This window comes from Phyllopteryx taeniolatus, chromosome 21 (genome assembly GCF_024500385.1).
Source record: "Phyllopteryx taeniolatus isolate TA_2022b chromosome 21, UOR_Ptae_1.2, whole genome shotgun sequence".
Classification (NCBI taxonomy): Eukaryota; Metazoa; Chordata; class Actinopteri; order Syngnathiformes; family Syngnathidae; genus Phyllopteryx; species Phyllopteryx taeniolatus.
Genome location: NC_084522.1, coordinates 1,870,580 through 1,888,301, shown reverse-complemented (window position 1 = coordinate 1,888,301; position 17,722 = coordinate 1,870,580). Strand labels below are relative to the sequence as shown.

General features: G+C 46.5%; 1 protein-coding gene across 2 annotated transcripts in view; it reads right to left on the bottom strand.

Moving 5' to 3' along the window:
• Window positions 1-13,890, bottom strand: part of gabbr2 (gamma-aminobutyric acid (GABA) B receptor, 2) — a 91,408-nt gene extending 77,518 nt beyond the window's left edge. Inside the window, exon 1 of one of the 2 annotated variants that reach the window (XM_061760065.1) lies at window positions 13,803-13,890. Coding sequence is in view for 1 of the 2 variants with exons in the window: in XM_061760064.1 (XP_061616048.1) it covers window positions 4,439-4,753 (315 nt within the window). In the remaining variant the exon portion in view is untranslated. Of the gene's footprint in view, window positions 1-4,438; window positions 6,187-13,802 lie in introns of those variants that run through there. The other variant, XM_061760064.1, reaches the window with a different exon arrangement.
• Between the last annotated feature and the right edge of the window lie 3,832 nt (window positions 13,891-17,722).

Below are 17,722 nucleotides of genomic sequence, written 5' to 3'. Positions count from 1 at the left end.
ATTGTGAAAGGTGCTGAGGCCGCCGGGCAGACCTTGCACGTCTGCGGAAAGATTTATGCATTTACTCTGACGGCTATTTTTTTTTGGGGGGGGGGGGGGAATGGACTGACTTTGTGGATTACTTGTCGTCGTTTCAAAGCGGATAATGAGCATGTCGTGGAAAATGTCCGGGCTGGTGGCGGCGAGCGGGTGGACCAAGGTGGCCGTGCTACATTTTTGCAAAAAGCAATCTGGCGACGCTGTGGAGCTGCCACATGCTCACGTCCTCGGGCGATGCCGCGGGGCGCAATCGCTACCATATGTGTACTACACCGTGTGAGTGTGTGTGTGTGTGTGCGTTTTGCATGAAACCAGGCCACCATTACACTTTTCACGGCGCGCACCCCCATCAACGTTCACTCTCTGGAAAACAAGAGTAAAAGGCATCCAATTTAGCAAGCTATAAAGGTGGAATTATCAAACGAGATGCCGTTTCACTTTTAACCACACCTGTAGTAAAAAAAAATAAAAAATAAAAAAAGAATAATTTAAAAAAAGAATGTTCCAAAAAAAATTAAAAAAGCCCATTGTAAGGCATCATGTGTAACACTAGAAATCTGCAAAAAATGCCTTTTCATTTTTTGCACCCCTTTCGATGTCGTGGCGCCCCCCCTGTTCCTCACAAACACCTTGGGGGGGAAAAAAAAAAAAAGTTACAAAAAAGCCAACTGAAAGCCATCTCGTGAGCGTAAATGTTGAATTATCCTACCAGATGCCATTTCACTTGCAACCTTTTCAACATCGCGGTGCACCACCTGTGCCCACACACAGCCTGAGAAAAAAACTGAAAGGCATTATGTTTAACGCGGGAAAATGCGCAATTACCTTAACGGATGTCATTTCACTTCCGACCTTGCGCACCCTCTGCAATGTTTTTTTATGGTGCACCACCAGTGCCCTGCCACGCACCTTGAAAAAAAAAAGTTTGAAAAAAGCCCGCTGAAAGTATTTAACGGTGAAAATGAAATGTGTAATTATTACACGATACCCTTGTAACCCTCTCAACAACATGGCGCACCCCCTATACCCAGCAAGCACCCTAATTATTATTTTTTTTTTTTCAAAAAGCCCATTTATATGCATCATGTTTAATGCTGTGAATGTTATAATAATAATAATATAATAAGAAGAAAATGAGACATTGTTTTGATGGCATTTGTGCACCAATTCCAGTTTGGTGCAAACCTGGTTGGAAAGGCAGAGGAGTCACGACGAAAGCGTCTGCCGCACTCCGAAACGCAAACGCGCGTCTCAATGCACAGATAGCGAGATCAATGCGTCGGAAAGAGACGAGACGGAGATCCTCAAATAGGACGGGATGGCCTTCTCCACGGGAAGAGGAAACGGTCAACGTCCTAATTCCTATTAGTCGGTAATGCACTCCCATTTGCGCTCTCGTTTCGTCCGGGGAGCTAAAACTTTATCGTAAATAGTCAACCGAAGTAGCTGGCTAGCATTTTGCATCGCATTCATCCATTGACGCAAATAAGGCCGCCACACACCAACTGGCCAATGCGCGAGCTTAGCGACGGGACGCTCGCTCGGCTCGAGGCCCCCCGCCCCGTCCTGCCCCGCCCCCCCTCCTCCACATGCAAAGCCTTGATCCTCTCAACCCGCCCGGCGACAGTATCGGTCGTCAGCTAGGCGAAATTCCACACGAAGATGGACGAGCACCGCCAGCACTAAGCTCCGCGCTGCGTTTATAATCCGCCGCCTCCCGTCTCCCAGCCGTCGCCGTGCCTCAACAAAACAACAAGCGCGCGCTCCTGTAACTACAGTACTCATCTTCATCATCATCTTCGTCAGCACCAGCGGGGGGTTCGAGCGGGCCCGACCGGCTCGACCTGCGGCTTCACAACTGGGGATAAAAGGATAAAGAGCCTCTGCTCGGGGACTGATTACTTACATCTGCCTGGCTAAATCCCAGCGCACACACACACACACACGCACGCACGCACGCGCACACACGCACACGTGCGAGCACAATGTAGAGGACGCACCCTTGCAAACGTGGCGGCACGGTGTATTTCCCCCCCGGTTACTCCAGCTTCCAATAACGTTTACGTTAGCTTCATAGATGTGCATTGGAGTGGGAGGGCTCTTTTATATGTGCCCTGTGATTGGCTGGCAACTAGTCCAAGGTGTACCCCGCTTCTGTCGCCAAAAGTCAGCTGGGATGGACTCCATGCGTACATGTTCGGTTCATTGAACAATCTACATTATGAATAATATAATAAAAAAGTATTCTTATTATTATTAATTATTATTATTATTGTATAAAGTAATTGGTTGACTCAATCTAACCAAATAAATGGATTTTTTTTTTAAATTTAAAATAAATATTTATATCGTAATATATTTTTATAATACAAATGTTATTTAATTTTATATATTTATATATTTGTGATATTTAATATATTCATTAAATACAATTATTGTAATATATAAAATAGATTTTTAAAATAGTCTATAAAAATATATAAACATACAAATGTAAATATTTCTTTCATGTATAAGTGTATGAATTAAAACTATTTGACTAATTGTTTATTTAAAGCACATCTACGAATGAGCAAAGTCAAACGTGAGAACAAAAGTTTGCCACCCCTGAGCTAGCTAGCAACACGCGCCCCTTAGCTAGCTAGCAACCCGCGCTGTCCCACGTTGTGTAAATATTCACTAAGCATATTCAAATATGGAGCTCCGTTGTTGACTCGGAGCGCTCTGAGCTGCGCCGGGATGATTTCCGCAAGCGTGTAAATATTCTCCGTGCAGTTAGCGGACGGCTCTTGAGCTACATTCTTTGTTTTTATTATCTGTGAGTACTAAAATAAAAAAGTAACACGTAGGAAAGCTTTGTTTGCAAGCAACGGGCCAACTGCACGGAAAAAAAGGTCACGTCTAAGAATAGAGGTAAGCTGAGCTGCAGTGTTGTTGGATACGCTGATTAGCTTTTTTTTTTTTTTTTTTTTTTTTTTTTTTGACAGATTTCAACAAGCCAAAAGAGCAAAACGTGTTATTAAAATACCTGGGAAATTTTTCAATGTGTCAAAAACACTACAACAAATAATTAACTTTGAATATAATAAGACCATAGTAAAAAAAAAAAACAGTCTGGAAAATAAAGAAAGCCAAGAAGCAGCAGCAGTGTGACCATGAGATGATGTACGGCACCAAAGCCGACAGATGGACGGCGAGTTGAGTCCAACTCGCGCCGTCCTTCTGCGTTGGCATGGCAACTGATGCGGCACCGCGCACGCTTCCACACGGCTTTCACACGATGCGGCTCATTTCGCACAGAGCGCTCGTTGAGTCATTCCCAAACTTGCCTTCGTTCGAAGACGGGCCGCGCCGGGGGAGGAGCCTAAGATGAGTTTCATTCAACATGCACCCGAGCACTCCTTCAGCAGGCACTTGCGCAAAAAACACCGAGGCGCGATTTGACCGTGACGTCTAGCTCAGACGAAGATGCCAGAAACATTGCGGGTCACCGTGATGCACGCACTTCTATGAATATGTCAAACAAAAATACGACATGATTTGACCATGTCATCTTAACTAGAGAGGAATCCACGACTAGGTGCATCCAAGCACTCCGTCAACAAGTGCTCGTGCAAATCACAACGAGGCGTTCTTTAACCCTTTCACGTCAACCCGGGCATCTAAGACCGGGTGCGTCCGAGCCCTTCGTCGGTATTTCGAACCTGTGATCTCAATGGGGTACGTCGGGCACGCAGGTGCAACCGAGCACTCCGACGGCAAATCACACTGAGGCGTTTTAACGGCGTAATCTCAGCAGGATACATTGGCAGTGGCATCTAAAACTTGGTGCACTCTGTTGGCAGGCACTTGTGCTAAAAACAGTCAGGTGTGTTTTGACCCCGTCCTGCAGACAGGACACGCTGCGAGACTTCGCCACGACAAGGTGCAACCGAGCACTCCATTTTCTGGAACTTGTGCAAAGCACACTGGGGCGTGTTTGACCATCTGGATGGGAGAAGCGTCTAGGACTAGGTGCATACGAGCCTTTCGCCTGAAACCTCGAACCTGTTAGCTCAATGGGGTGCGTCAGGCGTACAGGTGCAACCGAGCACTCCGTTTTCCGGAACTTGTGCAAATCAGACTGGGGCGTGTTTTAACCATCTGGATGGAGGAAGCATCTAGGACTAGGTGCATACGAGCCTTTCGTCGGCATCTCGAACCTGTTAGCTCAATGGGGTGCGTCAGGCGTACAGGTGCAACCGAGCAAATCAAACCGAGGCGTCTTTTCCCTCTGTCGTCTAGCTTAAATGAAGACAGCAAAATATCGGAAACAGCTGTCAGCACCACGCACACGGTTCTGTGAAGCTGTCAATCAAAAGTGAAGATTTTTGGGGGCATTTAACATGCGCACGCTCACCTCCGTGTCGTAGATTTCGGTGATGAGCGAGAAGGAGTACTTCCGGGACTCTCGCATGTGCTGGATGGCGAGCTGCACGGCGGGCTCGATGCCCTGGCTGATGCTGCTCATCAGCGCAGACTCGTTCATGGGCATGAGCACCATGATGGGCAAATTCTCGCCGTCGCGGGCGAACCAGCTGTTGTCCTGGCCGCGCTTGGTGCGGTCGTTGCACACCTTGGCCAGCGCGGTGCCCGCCAGCAGGCGGCACGCCGTCGCCGCCGCCAGGAGGAGGAGCGCCGCGTGGCGGCCGCGCTCCCTCCGGGCCGGAGCCATGCTCTGGTGAGGGGCGGGTTAGGGGGTAATCCCGAAAGTCACAAGGTGGGCATCGCCGCTTCCGATCCGGGTGCTGCTACTCCGGGATGGCTTCGGTCACCCCCCCCCCCCCCCTCCCGCCCCCACTGACGAGGAGAGGGCACCAAAAATCCGCAGCAGCCCCCGCAGTGGGGAGAGAAGAAAAAACACTGCAGAATATTCCCAAGAAAAAGGCGCAGAGAGTGCGGAGGAATTACTGACACCACATACACCCCCTCCCCAAAAAAAGAACAAGGAAGGGGGTGGGGGGAGCAGATGACTCTCAGCTTCCAAGTAAATTCCCAGCCAAGCGTGCGCAATCCTCGCCGTACAAAAGAGGAAAATAAAGCCCCGACTGAAGCCGGAAAATGGAGGTGAAGAAGAGGAGGAGGAGGAGGAAGTGGGTGAGGACGGTGGATGTCGAGGGAGTCAGCCCGCAGGGGGGATGCTCATCTTCGGATGGTGCGTCAGAAAAGCGCCGCTTGATGCTGCCGCTGCTGCTGGTGGTGGCGACGGTGCGCGCAAGAGGGAGCAACAGTGGATATGGAGGAGGACAGAGGGAGGATGCAGAGGAGGGGAGAGAGAGAGAGAGAGAGAGAGAGAGAGAGAGAGGATGCACATGCATGCAGGCTTTTTGCAGGGCAGACTCATAACAGCCAAGAGGGATTTAACGGGGCTTTTATGCGACGCTCCAAGCACGGCGCACGCGTCCCACGGCCAAATACAACGAGGTGGGAAAACATCGCAGGGACTTTACGCATTCAAATCGGCAAGATTTGGAAAAACATGAAACGTGAAGAAAACATGAAAATGCGTCAAGAGTGAGAGCTGTTCCTATCGAGGGGAGAGAGGCGATCAAATGGTGGACTCAGCTCACTTTCACTTTTGGGAACCTCAAATGATACAAAACTGCAAAAACACAACAACAACAACAACAACGGAGACAAATTTGATCCTTGAGTTGATTAAGGGCAGTGAGACAACAGGTCTTAGCGGCCAAGGGGGGGAGATTGTGGAGTAAAATGTTTTTCCATTTTCCATACCGCTTATCCTCACTAGGGTTGCGGGCGTGCTGGGGCTTAATGTGTGTGTGTAAAAATGTATGTGTTTACATTTGTCATGGGTTGAAAACCATGGTCAGTTGTATCCTAGAGGAGACTAGGGGCAAAAGGCAGCCAAGTGGAGATTGGGGTTCTAATATTGCAGTGTCTAAGTTAAGATAAGATTTAGCATGGGTTTTTTATGTTTGTCATTTGTTGACCACAGTAAGAAGATCAGTTTTGTCCAAAAGGAGATTAAGGGCAAAGTGCAGCCAAGTGGAGATTGTGCAGTCTAATACTGAAAAGTCTAAGTTAAGGTTATAGCATTGTGTCTTTTTTTTTTTTTGATGTTGGCCATGGTAAGGACACAAATTGTATCCGAGAGGAGACTGAGGACAAAGTGCAGTCAAGTGGAGATTGTGGACTCGAATACTGCAAAGCGTAAGTAAAGGTAAGGTTATAACATTGGTATTTATGTTTGTTATTTGTTGACATGTTGGCTGGGGTAAGGAGACAAAATTGTATCTGAAAGGAAACTAAGGGCAAAATGCAGCAAACTGGAGATTGTGGTAGTCTTAATATGACATTATATACAATAAACTCATTGTATCCAACAGGACACTGTGGGCAAAGTGGAGACTGTGGCGTCTTAACACTGCATTGTACTGCGCTCAGGCTAAGATACCATTAGCATGTGTGCTTATTTTTGTTATTTTTGTTGACACGTTGGTCAAGGTAAAGAAAAGAATTGCATCCAGGAAGAGACTGAGGGCAAAGTGCATCAAAGTGGAGAATGTGGGGTAAAATACCGCAGAGTCGAGAATTTATGCACAGCAACAGTGTTAGCTAACGTTGGCATGTGCTTATTTTCATCATCTGGGTAAGAAGTCACATTGTATCCAAGAGGAGACTGTGGGCAAAGTGCAACCAAGTGAAGACTGTGATGACCTAACACTGCCTTCTTTTCCAGATATAAGCGCAAGCTTACATTTTGCATGTGTCTTCATTTTGAGACGTTGACTATAGTAAATAGTCAAATTGTATACACAAGGAGACTGTGGGCAAAATGCCACAAAGCCCTCGTCCACTCTAGTTCGGCCTCGCAGCCGAGCACGGGAGCAGAGGCGCGTGGAGAGCATCCATTAGCCGCACTTCCTGCAGGTCGGAGCCTGGCCGAGTGCTTTTTCTATTCGCGCGTCCATGCGAGGGGATTAAATTCCCCCGCAGCCCCTGCCCACCCGCTCGCGCGCCAATAAAAAAAATACAATACGATTGCGCTATAATTCACGGGATTGTTAAACAGGCGTGGGAAGAGGAGATAGAGCGGGGGAGGGCGCGAGCAAAGGGGGGGTGATGTCACGTGACGAAAGCTTTTTAACTCGTCAGCTTGGTTTTTGCGCTGCGGCGATGACAAGCAAAAGACTGCAACGCTCGTTGGCTACACGCACGAAAAAAGCCACTCGCTCAACGATTCGTTCGCAGAGCACAACGATTCACTCCAATTAAGATGTGACACAGTACGATATGGGTTGCTCCAATTGCGATACAATTCAAAAAATGACGATATAATATAATACAATTCACTCCAACTACAGTATGATCCTCGAAATACGATACGATGTATTCAAATTAAGGGGTCATACAATATACTATTCACTTCTATTCCGATACGATACAATTCACTCCGATTACGATATGATGTACTTACTAAGTTAAGATACGATATGTTACAATACCATTCACTCAATTACTAGACAATTTATTCAAATTAAGATGTGATACAATGTACTAGCAACTTTAATTTGAATGTGATGTGAATCTCTCTAATTACGATATATATATATTACGATTCACTCCAATTATGATATTATACGACTCTCTCTGATTAAAATATGATTGACTCAAATTAAGATGTGATTTGAAAGTTTTCACTTCAATTCTGCTGTGATACGATTCAACCCATTCAAGATTTGAAACAATTCACCCCATTTACAATCCAATACGATTCGCTCAAATCAAGATGCAGTATGCTAAGATTCACTCCAATTACGACACATTTAAATTAAGATCTGGTACAACTCTTTGACTCACAATTATGCTACGATTGACTCAAGTTAAGATTCAATTGAATTATGCCACAATATGATTAAGACTCCAATTAAGATGCGATGCGTTACGATACGATAGATGGTTAGCTAAAAAAAAAAACTAAAAAAAACTTAAAATTAAGATGTTATGGTACAACGTGATGTAAATCACTCCATTTACAATGCGATTCGCTCTAAATATGATACGATTCAATTCAATTCCGATACACTGAAATTAAGATGCTGTAATAATACGATTCAATTCACTCCAATTACGATGCGATAAATCCGACCATTTGATATAACACGACACAATACCGTCGAAATCAAATTGTGACCAAGTTTTAATGTAATAAGACGGGATCTTTAACATCAATACGATAACTGTTTATTTGATCAATTCTAATACAAAATTATGATTTATATTCAAGACACACTGACAATTAGGCCAATCCACGGATGTGTGTCGTTATTTCCCCCCGCATCTCGCAGCTAATGCGCTAGCCAGCACAGAGGATCTCCGCCAGAGTGGTGGCTCGATGCTAAAAGTGATGATGAAGTAATCATCGATCCGTGCCGTGAAGTAATCCCACCCGCGAGCCGCGAGCGAGCGCGAGCACACCGACGACGCTAGCACTCATCTCCATTTTTGAGCTCGCGGCCATCGATCGCCAGAGGCCCCGCAGGTCCGCACGCCGCCAGTCGACAGTCCATCGGGGGGACGGCATGCTAACGCTAGCGCCGCTGCTGCTAGCTCAAAAGATGAAATGTAAGCCATTTTCTGGATATCTTCTTTCTTCTTCTCGCCTTTTTTCTTTTTCTTTGTTTTTCATTTTTTACCGAACCTTGTCCGTGCAACGGGGGACTTTGAAATACTCCCTCTGTGGTTGCTTGTATGCTGATATTTATTGGACGGTTTTTGAGGGGCAGATGGAGAAACGAGAGAACAGAGCAAAAATAAAAGAAATAACATCAACACAGAACAGTAGCAGATTAACATATGACTATTACAACTCATTTCCATTTTTCTTATTCTTTTGGGTTTTTAATTTCCTCCAAATAAAAACCTAAATGTCTCGCATCTTATCTGAATTTCTGTAAAAAGGTGCCACAAGGGTCTGTTTCATAACCACTGTTGTTTTCCTTAATGTGATTAATGTTGGCGTCCCAAACAGTCGAAGTGATCCGTATGCGGATGATGCGGTCATCGACTCAATTTCCCCCTCAGTTGATATGGCTTTGCAAAACCCAAGTCCAATTGCTATGAATCCAAAGCACACTTGCTAAACTTAAACTGCTGTTAAATCGAAACAAATCCAAATATCTGATCTGTCGATTCCATTAAGAGTAATATTACTACTGTTGATGGGGCTCTTTTGAAAATAGTTTTCTGTTCGAAGTATCTGGGCATTATTCTTGATATCTCCCACTTGCCCCGATTTTTTCTATGCTTGCTAACATTAGCCAAGCGCCATCTCCTCCCTTGTGGCGCTCTAGCATGCCAACGTGAGTACTTGTCTTGATATCGCCTAATCAAGCCAAGCGCGAGCGCACCCCTTGTTAGCATGAGTCTCGATTTCTCCCAGTTGTTAGCTAACATCAGCCGAGCACGATCTACTCCGCCGTGGCTCTCTAGCATGCTAACATTAGCGGCGGTCACGACATCTTCCGGTGGGCGGGCCTTAAGGTCCTCCCTCGCTCATCCATTAATCAGATCCGAGGCGTTAAAACACCGCGGCGGAGCCTTAACGTTTTATTACCGTAGCACTTAAGCTAAAAACAGGCGGACAACCGAGTCTCTTTCATATGTTCGGAAGAGTGTTTGAAAAAAATGGATCGTACCAAACACTTGGACAGTGGTCAGATGCCAGAGGGATGAAAGCCGTGACTCACAAATGTCAAAAGGGACCAAAAAAAAACTTCCAACGCACGCAAACGCCCGTCTCGTATTCTGGCCTCATGAATCATTCATACGAGCCTTCAAATCACGCCGGGCCCACGTATTGCGCTAATTGCGGCGTACTCCATGAAGGACGCGGAATAATCGCGCAGATGTTTGCACTCCAGTAATCAGGGATGGAACATTCGACACGGTAAAGATCCATTGGGTTCATTGAGCGTTTTCAACATTCTAAACTTTCGAGAAGGCCACATGAAGTTCACCTGTAACGCTTGCAGCGCATTTTAGCTTCATCTTGAAATTTCACCCGGAAGCTCAATATCTCTAAATTTGATGAGTAGCGTGCCTTATTCTCATCGAATGGAGATGAACGGTTCGGTCCGAGGACATCCCTCAACAAAATAAGTCGGCGCCACGTGTCGCCGGGCACTTTCGATACGGCAGCTATTCAGAACGGGACGGTGTGAAAAATGACAATCCGGGCAGCCATATTTCACGTATTCACGCGGAGGGACGTGGCCGCTGATGAAATATCCGAGCGCTTCGTCGGCGGCTTGTTTGAAAGAATGAGCGAGGGGAAGCCTGACGGGTCATCAATCGGCACGCCGTCACCTTCTCGGGGATTCGCTCCGCCAAAGATTTTTCTCCCGTTGGATTGCAGCGTTTCGGCGTCACGTCTGGCCGTTTGGATGACATACACTACAGATCACTGTCGATACGCTGTAATTACAATGTAATGTGATAGGATTCCCTCAAATGATGACGAGGTACGATTCACTCCAATTGCGACTCGATGCGATCCATGCAAATTAGGGCAGGGTTGCTATGATACAACGTGATGCGATTTAGTCCAATTACGACGGGATACAATTTACAGGGCTACCTTGAAATACAAGTTGAATTTGTTCCATGACAACGCTTGTAACCCAACGCAGTCGTATCGCAAATCGTCTTTCCCCGTAAAAAATGTTTTTAGTTTTTGTGACTTCATCCGTTCTTTGCTAAAACATGCGTTGCGTAAAAATAAAATAAATCAATCAACAAATACAAATGTGAACACGTTTTTAAATCAAAGGGCGTCCTCGAGAAGGTAATCTTGAAAAGGGGGGGGGGGGGGGGGGGGGGGATATGCTACATGACGCTGCTACGCTGCCATGCTACATTTGTCCTGGTCAGACAATGTTATCGGCGGCGCTGCTTATGCACGCCGCAAATTAAATCAAGAGCGCGTCCAATCAAACGGGCCGCTGGCTTCCAAGGAGCCGTGCGCCGGCCGTGGGAGGACGCCATTTTGATTACGACAAGAAGAAGAAAAGAAAAGAGAAGAGAAGAAAAAGGCGGCTCGCGTCTTACATAACGGCACTTACAGTGAACGCTTCCGACGTGCCCGTGGGTCAAATACGGCGCGATTGAACCGAGACGCATTCCGGATGTCTGGAAGGAAAGAAGGAAGTGGGAAGAATGAAAAGAGAAAAAGGAAGGAAAAAAGAAAAGATGGAAGGAAGAAAGGGAAAAGAAGGACATATGGAAGGAAGGAAGAAGGGGGGAAAGAAGAAAGGAAGGAGTGAAAAAAGGAAGGAAGGGAAAAAGCAGGAAGAATGGAGGGAAGATAGAAAGAGGAAGGAAAAAGAAGAAAGGATGGAGGAAGGGAAGGACAGAAGGAAGGCAGAAAGTGAAAAAGAGGCCAAATGAAAAGCGTGCTGGCACTTAACGCCACCTGACGTGCTGTCCACGTTCGAAGCCGTTTCCCTGCGCGAGCCGCCGCGGCGTTCCCGGCGTCAGCTCGGCTTCCGAGAAGAGCGCTCGCGACGAGCGGGAAGTGACGGGACGTCAACGCGTCAGCCGGATAATCGGAGGCCGCCGGCGGGCGGCGGTCACGCTATTGCACGTTAGCCCCCAACTATTAATAAACATTGTCACACTAATTAGATGCTACTGATGGAAACACACACACACACAAAGAGCAAAACATGTTTTGAATCATTTCAACTGTTATTTATCTTCAAACAAATCTCTCTGACACTCAAACCGTCTTAAAACTCCGCCTCTTCCCTGACTCTGCGGGAGCCGTGCGGCATTATGTCGCCTCAAGATTGAAAGCCTGGACGTTTTTTTAGGCAATAACGAGTGAAAATTGTTTGTTAGGTTAGATGCATACCTGTTCAGATCAAAATGGATGACTGTTTGATCACAGATGAATTTCCGCCTATCACACAGTTTAGTTCGCTCATTGTTTTATTTTCTTGTTGCAATTCAGCGTTTGCTAATTCAAGCAAGATGGCGTCGTTTGTTTTCCTTTGCCAAAAAGTCATTTTGGAGATGTGATGATTCTGCCCAACTGCAACGAGCTATTAGTGCACGTGTGGCACAAAAAAAAAAAAAAAAAAAAAAGAACATTCTTGTGGATCTCGTTTTCGGAGAGTTGAGCAGCATTTTTCTTTTGAATTTCATCGCTGCTTTTTCTATATTGAAATCCGTATTGGCAAATCCAATGCTCTTAACATCTCTCACGCTTATATTTGATGCAGTCGTGCAGGTTTTTTTTTTTTTTTTAGCTTGCCGTCGTGCCAGTTTTGAATAATTTAGCGTTAGCGCGCCACTAAAACACAAGGTGCCAGGGATTAACCTGGCGTACATTCGTCGGATGCAAACACCGTCGACAGCAACTTAAACCTCCCCATATCCAATGAAATAACAAATAAAGTCCTTAAATGAGTCATTCGCGCAAACATTTGAACGGCTTCCAGCCCGAACGACGAGACGAGCCAGTACGCCGTGTTCGTTTTTCTTTCTTTCTTTCTTTATTTTAAATACAATGGACCGTCTGCTGGCGCTCTGGCCCATTATTCGCTGAACAAGACGCTAACATCCAAAAATATTTTCGTAGTCGACGGTCCCGCATGCCCAGCGCCACTCCGAACAAATGAAAGGCATAAAAGATAGATGAGGACGCGAGGCGCTTCATTCATATTTGATGGCCGGCCTTGGGATGCATTACCCAAAGCATCCCAACAAGCCTCGCGTAACGCTCCCCGCCGCAAACAGGTGGCGCTCGCGTTCAAAAGCCGCACGACGACTAAAAAGCCACCGGACGGCGTACAAATCCGGCACGGGGGAAAATGCTGAATGAGACTAAATGGCCGAGCCGTGAGAAAGAGAGAAAAGAAAAAAAAAAAAAAAAGATCCAGACTTTTTGGGGGGCCCCCCCCCGAGTCAACATATTTGCCCGATCTGAGGCCACGCTTGGCGGGCAACAATTCAAGCAGGGCTGGGCAAGTAGCTCTGGAGCTCAAGACTTTCTCAAACCTGTATTTCTGGATTTGTGAGCATATTTTACAAAACCGGAAGAACATGCACATGGGGGCCCAATTAGGAAACAATGGCTGATGCGTAATATTTGAAAAAAAATATGGAATTTGGAGAGTTTGGAAGGGCCTCGGTCAGGATATGTGTCCGATCCGAGGCACCTCCGGGCGGACGCCGATGCCAGCGGCCTGGGCACTTTGCTCTGGAGAGTTGCCCAAACCTGTATTTCTGGATTGGTGAGTATACTTTGCAAAACTGGAAGAACAGGCGCATGTTTGTGCACGACCGGCGAGGTTAACTTACAAAGACATGAAGGGGAGGAAAAAAATAAAATAAAAAATGCCACAACCCCATAGTCAAGAAAAAAATAATGAGCTTTCTGTGATGACAGAAGGGTGTGTGTGTGTGTGTGTGTGTGTGTGTGTGTGTGTGCGCGTGAGAGAGATCGATACAGCCACAACAACTGATCTAATGGCTGGTGGGAGGCAGTGAAATGGGTAACGCGCGCGCGCGCACACACACACACACACACACACTCTTCATTATGAGTCTCGGGGGCCGTGCAGTCCACCTGCCACTCACTCACTCTGCCTCCACTTCATGGATTTTGTGTCTTTCCTCAAATCTCGTGTGTGTGTGTGTGTGTGTGTGTGTGTGTGAGAGAGAGATTGCTTGAAAAAAAGGAAAGAAAACGGTACCTGCTTTTATGTGCGTGCGTTGCTGTGGTTTCCACGGCGACGGCGGCTCGCGACGTGACGAGCAACGGGAGCAAGACGAGCTTATTCGCCATCTATGCAAGCAAAAAGTACACAAAGAAAAGTGTCAAGTGTAAAAACAGTTCAACAAAATCGTGGTATGTTTAAAAAACATTTTAAGATTATTTATTGCCATTTCATTTGCAGATAATTCTTGGTATTTTATTTTTGTTCTATACATTTTACTAAAAACTAATAGTTACATAAATGTTAGATTTTTGTTCTTTTTATATTTGTTTACATTTTGTATTATATACTTATCTTTTAATATTTTGCATATATTAATTTATAAAAATGACATAAGGCAATCTCCACCGACTTTATTATACATTTTTTAGTTATTTATGAAAACCAAAAACATTTAATTTTTGTTCTTTTTTTTTTTTATATTAAAAAATAGGTTTTGCACATGAAGTGGCTGGGGCATCTGATTCGGACACCTCCCCCGGCGAGGTGTTCCGGGCACGTCCCACCGGGAGGAGACCCCGGGGACGACCCGGGACACGCCGCAGAGACGAAGTCCTTCGGCTGGCCCGGGAACGCCTCGGGATCCCCCCGGAAGAGCTGGATGAAGTGGCTGGGGAGAGGGAAGTCTGGGCGTCCCTGCTAAAGCTGCTTCCCCCGCGACCCGACCTCGGATAAGCGCTAGAAAATGGATGTTTTGCATATGTACATATATTTTGGGATATATACTTTTCTTATCATTTTTTTATGTTTTATTGTTTTGCTTAAAATAAATACATGTACATCAAAACACATTGATTTGTTTCCGAGTAACTTGCCAGGGGAAGGTCCCCGCGTGCGGCCAGGACAGGACTGCGGCGCTGAGCTCCACGACGGCGGCGTGGTTAGCGAGCGCCATCAATTAGCGCGACATCTGGCCTCCCGCTTCTCGCCACGCCGAGCCCGCTCGATGGCAGAAGGTCAGCGGCCGGGCTCAGTGGCGCCCCCCCGCCGACTTCCCTGTGTGATGTCATCCTGCGATGGCATCATTCCGTTAGATAAGGATGGAAGGAGATAAGAAAAAAAAGGTGCAGCGGGGAGAGAGGAAGGATAGAAATAAGGATAGTAGCAGAGGAGCAAGGGAGGAAAGGAAGACAAAAAAGGAAGAAGTGGGTAAATGGATGCCACAAATGAAGGATTGGGAAGGAAGGTTGAATGGGCGAAAGACATAAGGAAGGAAGAAAGAGGGAAGCAGAGAGCAGGGAAGGAAAGACAAGAAGGAAGAATGGGAACAAAAGGAAGAAGAGGAAAGGAGGGAGCAAGAAGAGGGATAAGTTGGTGAATGTCAGCCACAAACGAAAGAAGGATGAAGAAGATTAGGGAAGAAGGTAGGAAAGCAAGAAGTCAGTATCCACAAAAGAAGGTAAGGAAAGGGAGGCAAGGAAAAACGAAGGAAAGGAGGAAGAACAGGGACGGACAGAATGGATGGAGGAAAAAAGGTGGAAGAGGAAGGGGAGGAAAACAGAAGGAGCGAGCAAGAAGGAGAAGTGGGCCAATGGAAGCCACAAATGAAGGACAGATGAAAAGCAGGAAGGGAGGAAGTCACAGGACATGAAAAGAATCAAAAAACAAAGGATGAGAAAAGAAAGAAGGAAGGACCAAAGAAGGAAATGACGCCTAAAATGAAGGAATCGAAAAAGAGGGGAAGGAATATAAAAGAAGGAATAGGAAGGAAAGAAGTTACAACTCGAGGAACAATACAGGAAGGAAGGAAGGAAAATGCTAAGAAGTCAGAAAGACGAGAATGAAAGGCGGGAGGAAGGAAAAGGAAGACGAATTGAGACTGAATGGAAGCTGAAAGGCCAAAACAAGGGAAGAAATAAGGAAGGAAAGAAGCTCTGAAGAAAGACATTTGTTGTGGAATCCCACTCAATTGTCAGCTTTGACGGCGGCCATAAAACGGCAAGAAACGCTCCAATGTGGCGGCCGACCACTTGGTCCCAAAACTTTCCGGCGCAATACGAAGCCAAACGAAGACGGCGCAAACCCACTCGAGCAACGATTGCCTTCGATGCGGCCAAGCGCGTTACACGTTGTTTTGTTTTGGGGGTTTTGCCAGACTGACCGAGGACACTATCATCACATCAGCAGAGATTTATGCAGGACTTTTTTGTTTGTTTGTTTGTTTTTTAACCCCACACAACACGGCAACACAATGGATCACTCGAGTGTGGCCGTTCAGTTTCTGGTTGGAAAATCGGTTTGGAAAATTATTACATATTCGCAAATACTCGCCATTTTTCAGTAATTGGCCTTGCTGGAGGAGCGCGAGGAGGAGAGAGTGAGGAGGCGTTTAATTCTCACACACACACACACACACACACACACACACACAGACGAGCATTTGACCTGCATCGCTACACCAAGACGAGGGGGCCGGGGGTGGGGGGGGAAAGACCCTCGAGAGAGAGGACGGAATTCAATTTAATCACACGCCGGCAAACGCCGGAATCAAAGCATTTAGCGCGGCAAATCGGGGGCGTGTCGAGGTGAGACACACCTGGGAGGTGTGCGGAAACCTGCCAGGAATGATCTGGGGAGGGTGGAATGGCATGGGCAGATTGGGGGAAAACTGCAGAAACCACGCAAATGGAACGGAGCGGAACGGCAACGAAAGGTTAAATAGCGCCTGGGGGGGGGGGGGAACAGAAAAGTACAGACAGTTATCATGAAAACCTGAGGGGAAACTGAAAGGGCGCAAGATTGGGGTAAAACTGGCCAAATATTGGGAAAGAACCACAAAGACGGAATGAAACCTATCAGGGAACATTAGCCGGGAACCATCAAGGAAGAACCGTGACAGCATCGATAGTCGCATGAAAATACTACTGGAACTATCGGGGCAAAGTCAGTGGGAGGATTGGGGTCAAACTGGGGATACATTGGAAAAAACATTGGGGAACAACTACGGATATGGAATGGAACGTAACTGGACAACAGAACAGGAAACCATCACCAGGGAAGAACCATAAACGCATCGAAGACAACAACTGCACAGAAATATCTGGGAAACTTCATAGGAACATGAAAGGGTGGAAGATTGGGGTAAAAGTGGCCAAACATTGGGGAAGAGCCATGGAAGTGGAATGGAAGGTCACAGCAACAAGGAAAGAACCAGGGAAGAACCAGAAAACATGAGGAGGACCTGAAAGTGGCGGTTTCTGGCATGCGCATTACGTGTGGCCGCACAGAGTCATTGATGGGACGGGTGGCGGCGCGTCCAAAAAAGAAAAGAATACTCACATGAGCATCATTGGTGTTTGTAAGGGGAACGTGCGCCCCCTTGTGGAGTCGCCCTCTGTGGAAGAGTTGCAGGAATGGCCGGAAGTGTAGCCGAAAAGCGGGGAGGGGGAAAAAAAAAAAAAAAAAAAAAAGGTCAAAGCCCTCAGGTGGTCAATTTCGGGAAAAGAAAAGAGAAACGAGGAAAGAACACAGATATGAAGACAGCGTTATTCTTCAAGACTGAAATTGTCGATAACCTCTCGTGACGTTTGTCAGCGTAGTGCTTTATGACCTCTTTTAACGCCTGTTTTACTGCCCACTAATTTATTAGCCTCCCGCCAATATGGATGGCTTCAAATGCTGACTTTTTGTTTTACGTGTTTTTTGGGGGGGGGATTTTTTGTTTGTTTGTTTGTTTGTTTGTTTGTTTTAGTTACCACATCCTGTCAACCTATCAATATCTGATTCCAAGGTGTTTATTTCCTGGTCTCGGGATCATTCCGCACACACGCGTGCGCGCCAGGGTGCAGCTGGCAAACGTCAATCGTCGCGCCCCGCCACGGCGTCCGACACGAACGTGATCATAAGAAGCAACCGCGTTATCGCCGGGAATCTGCCACTGGCATGTTTTTCAGCGC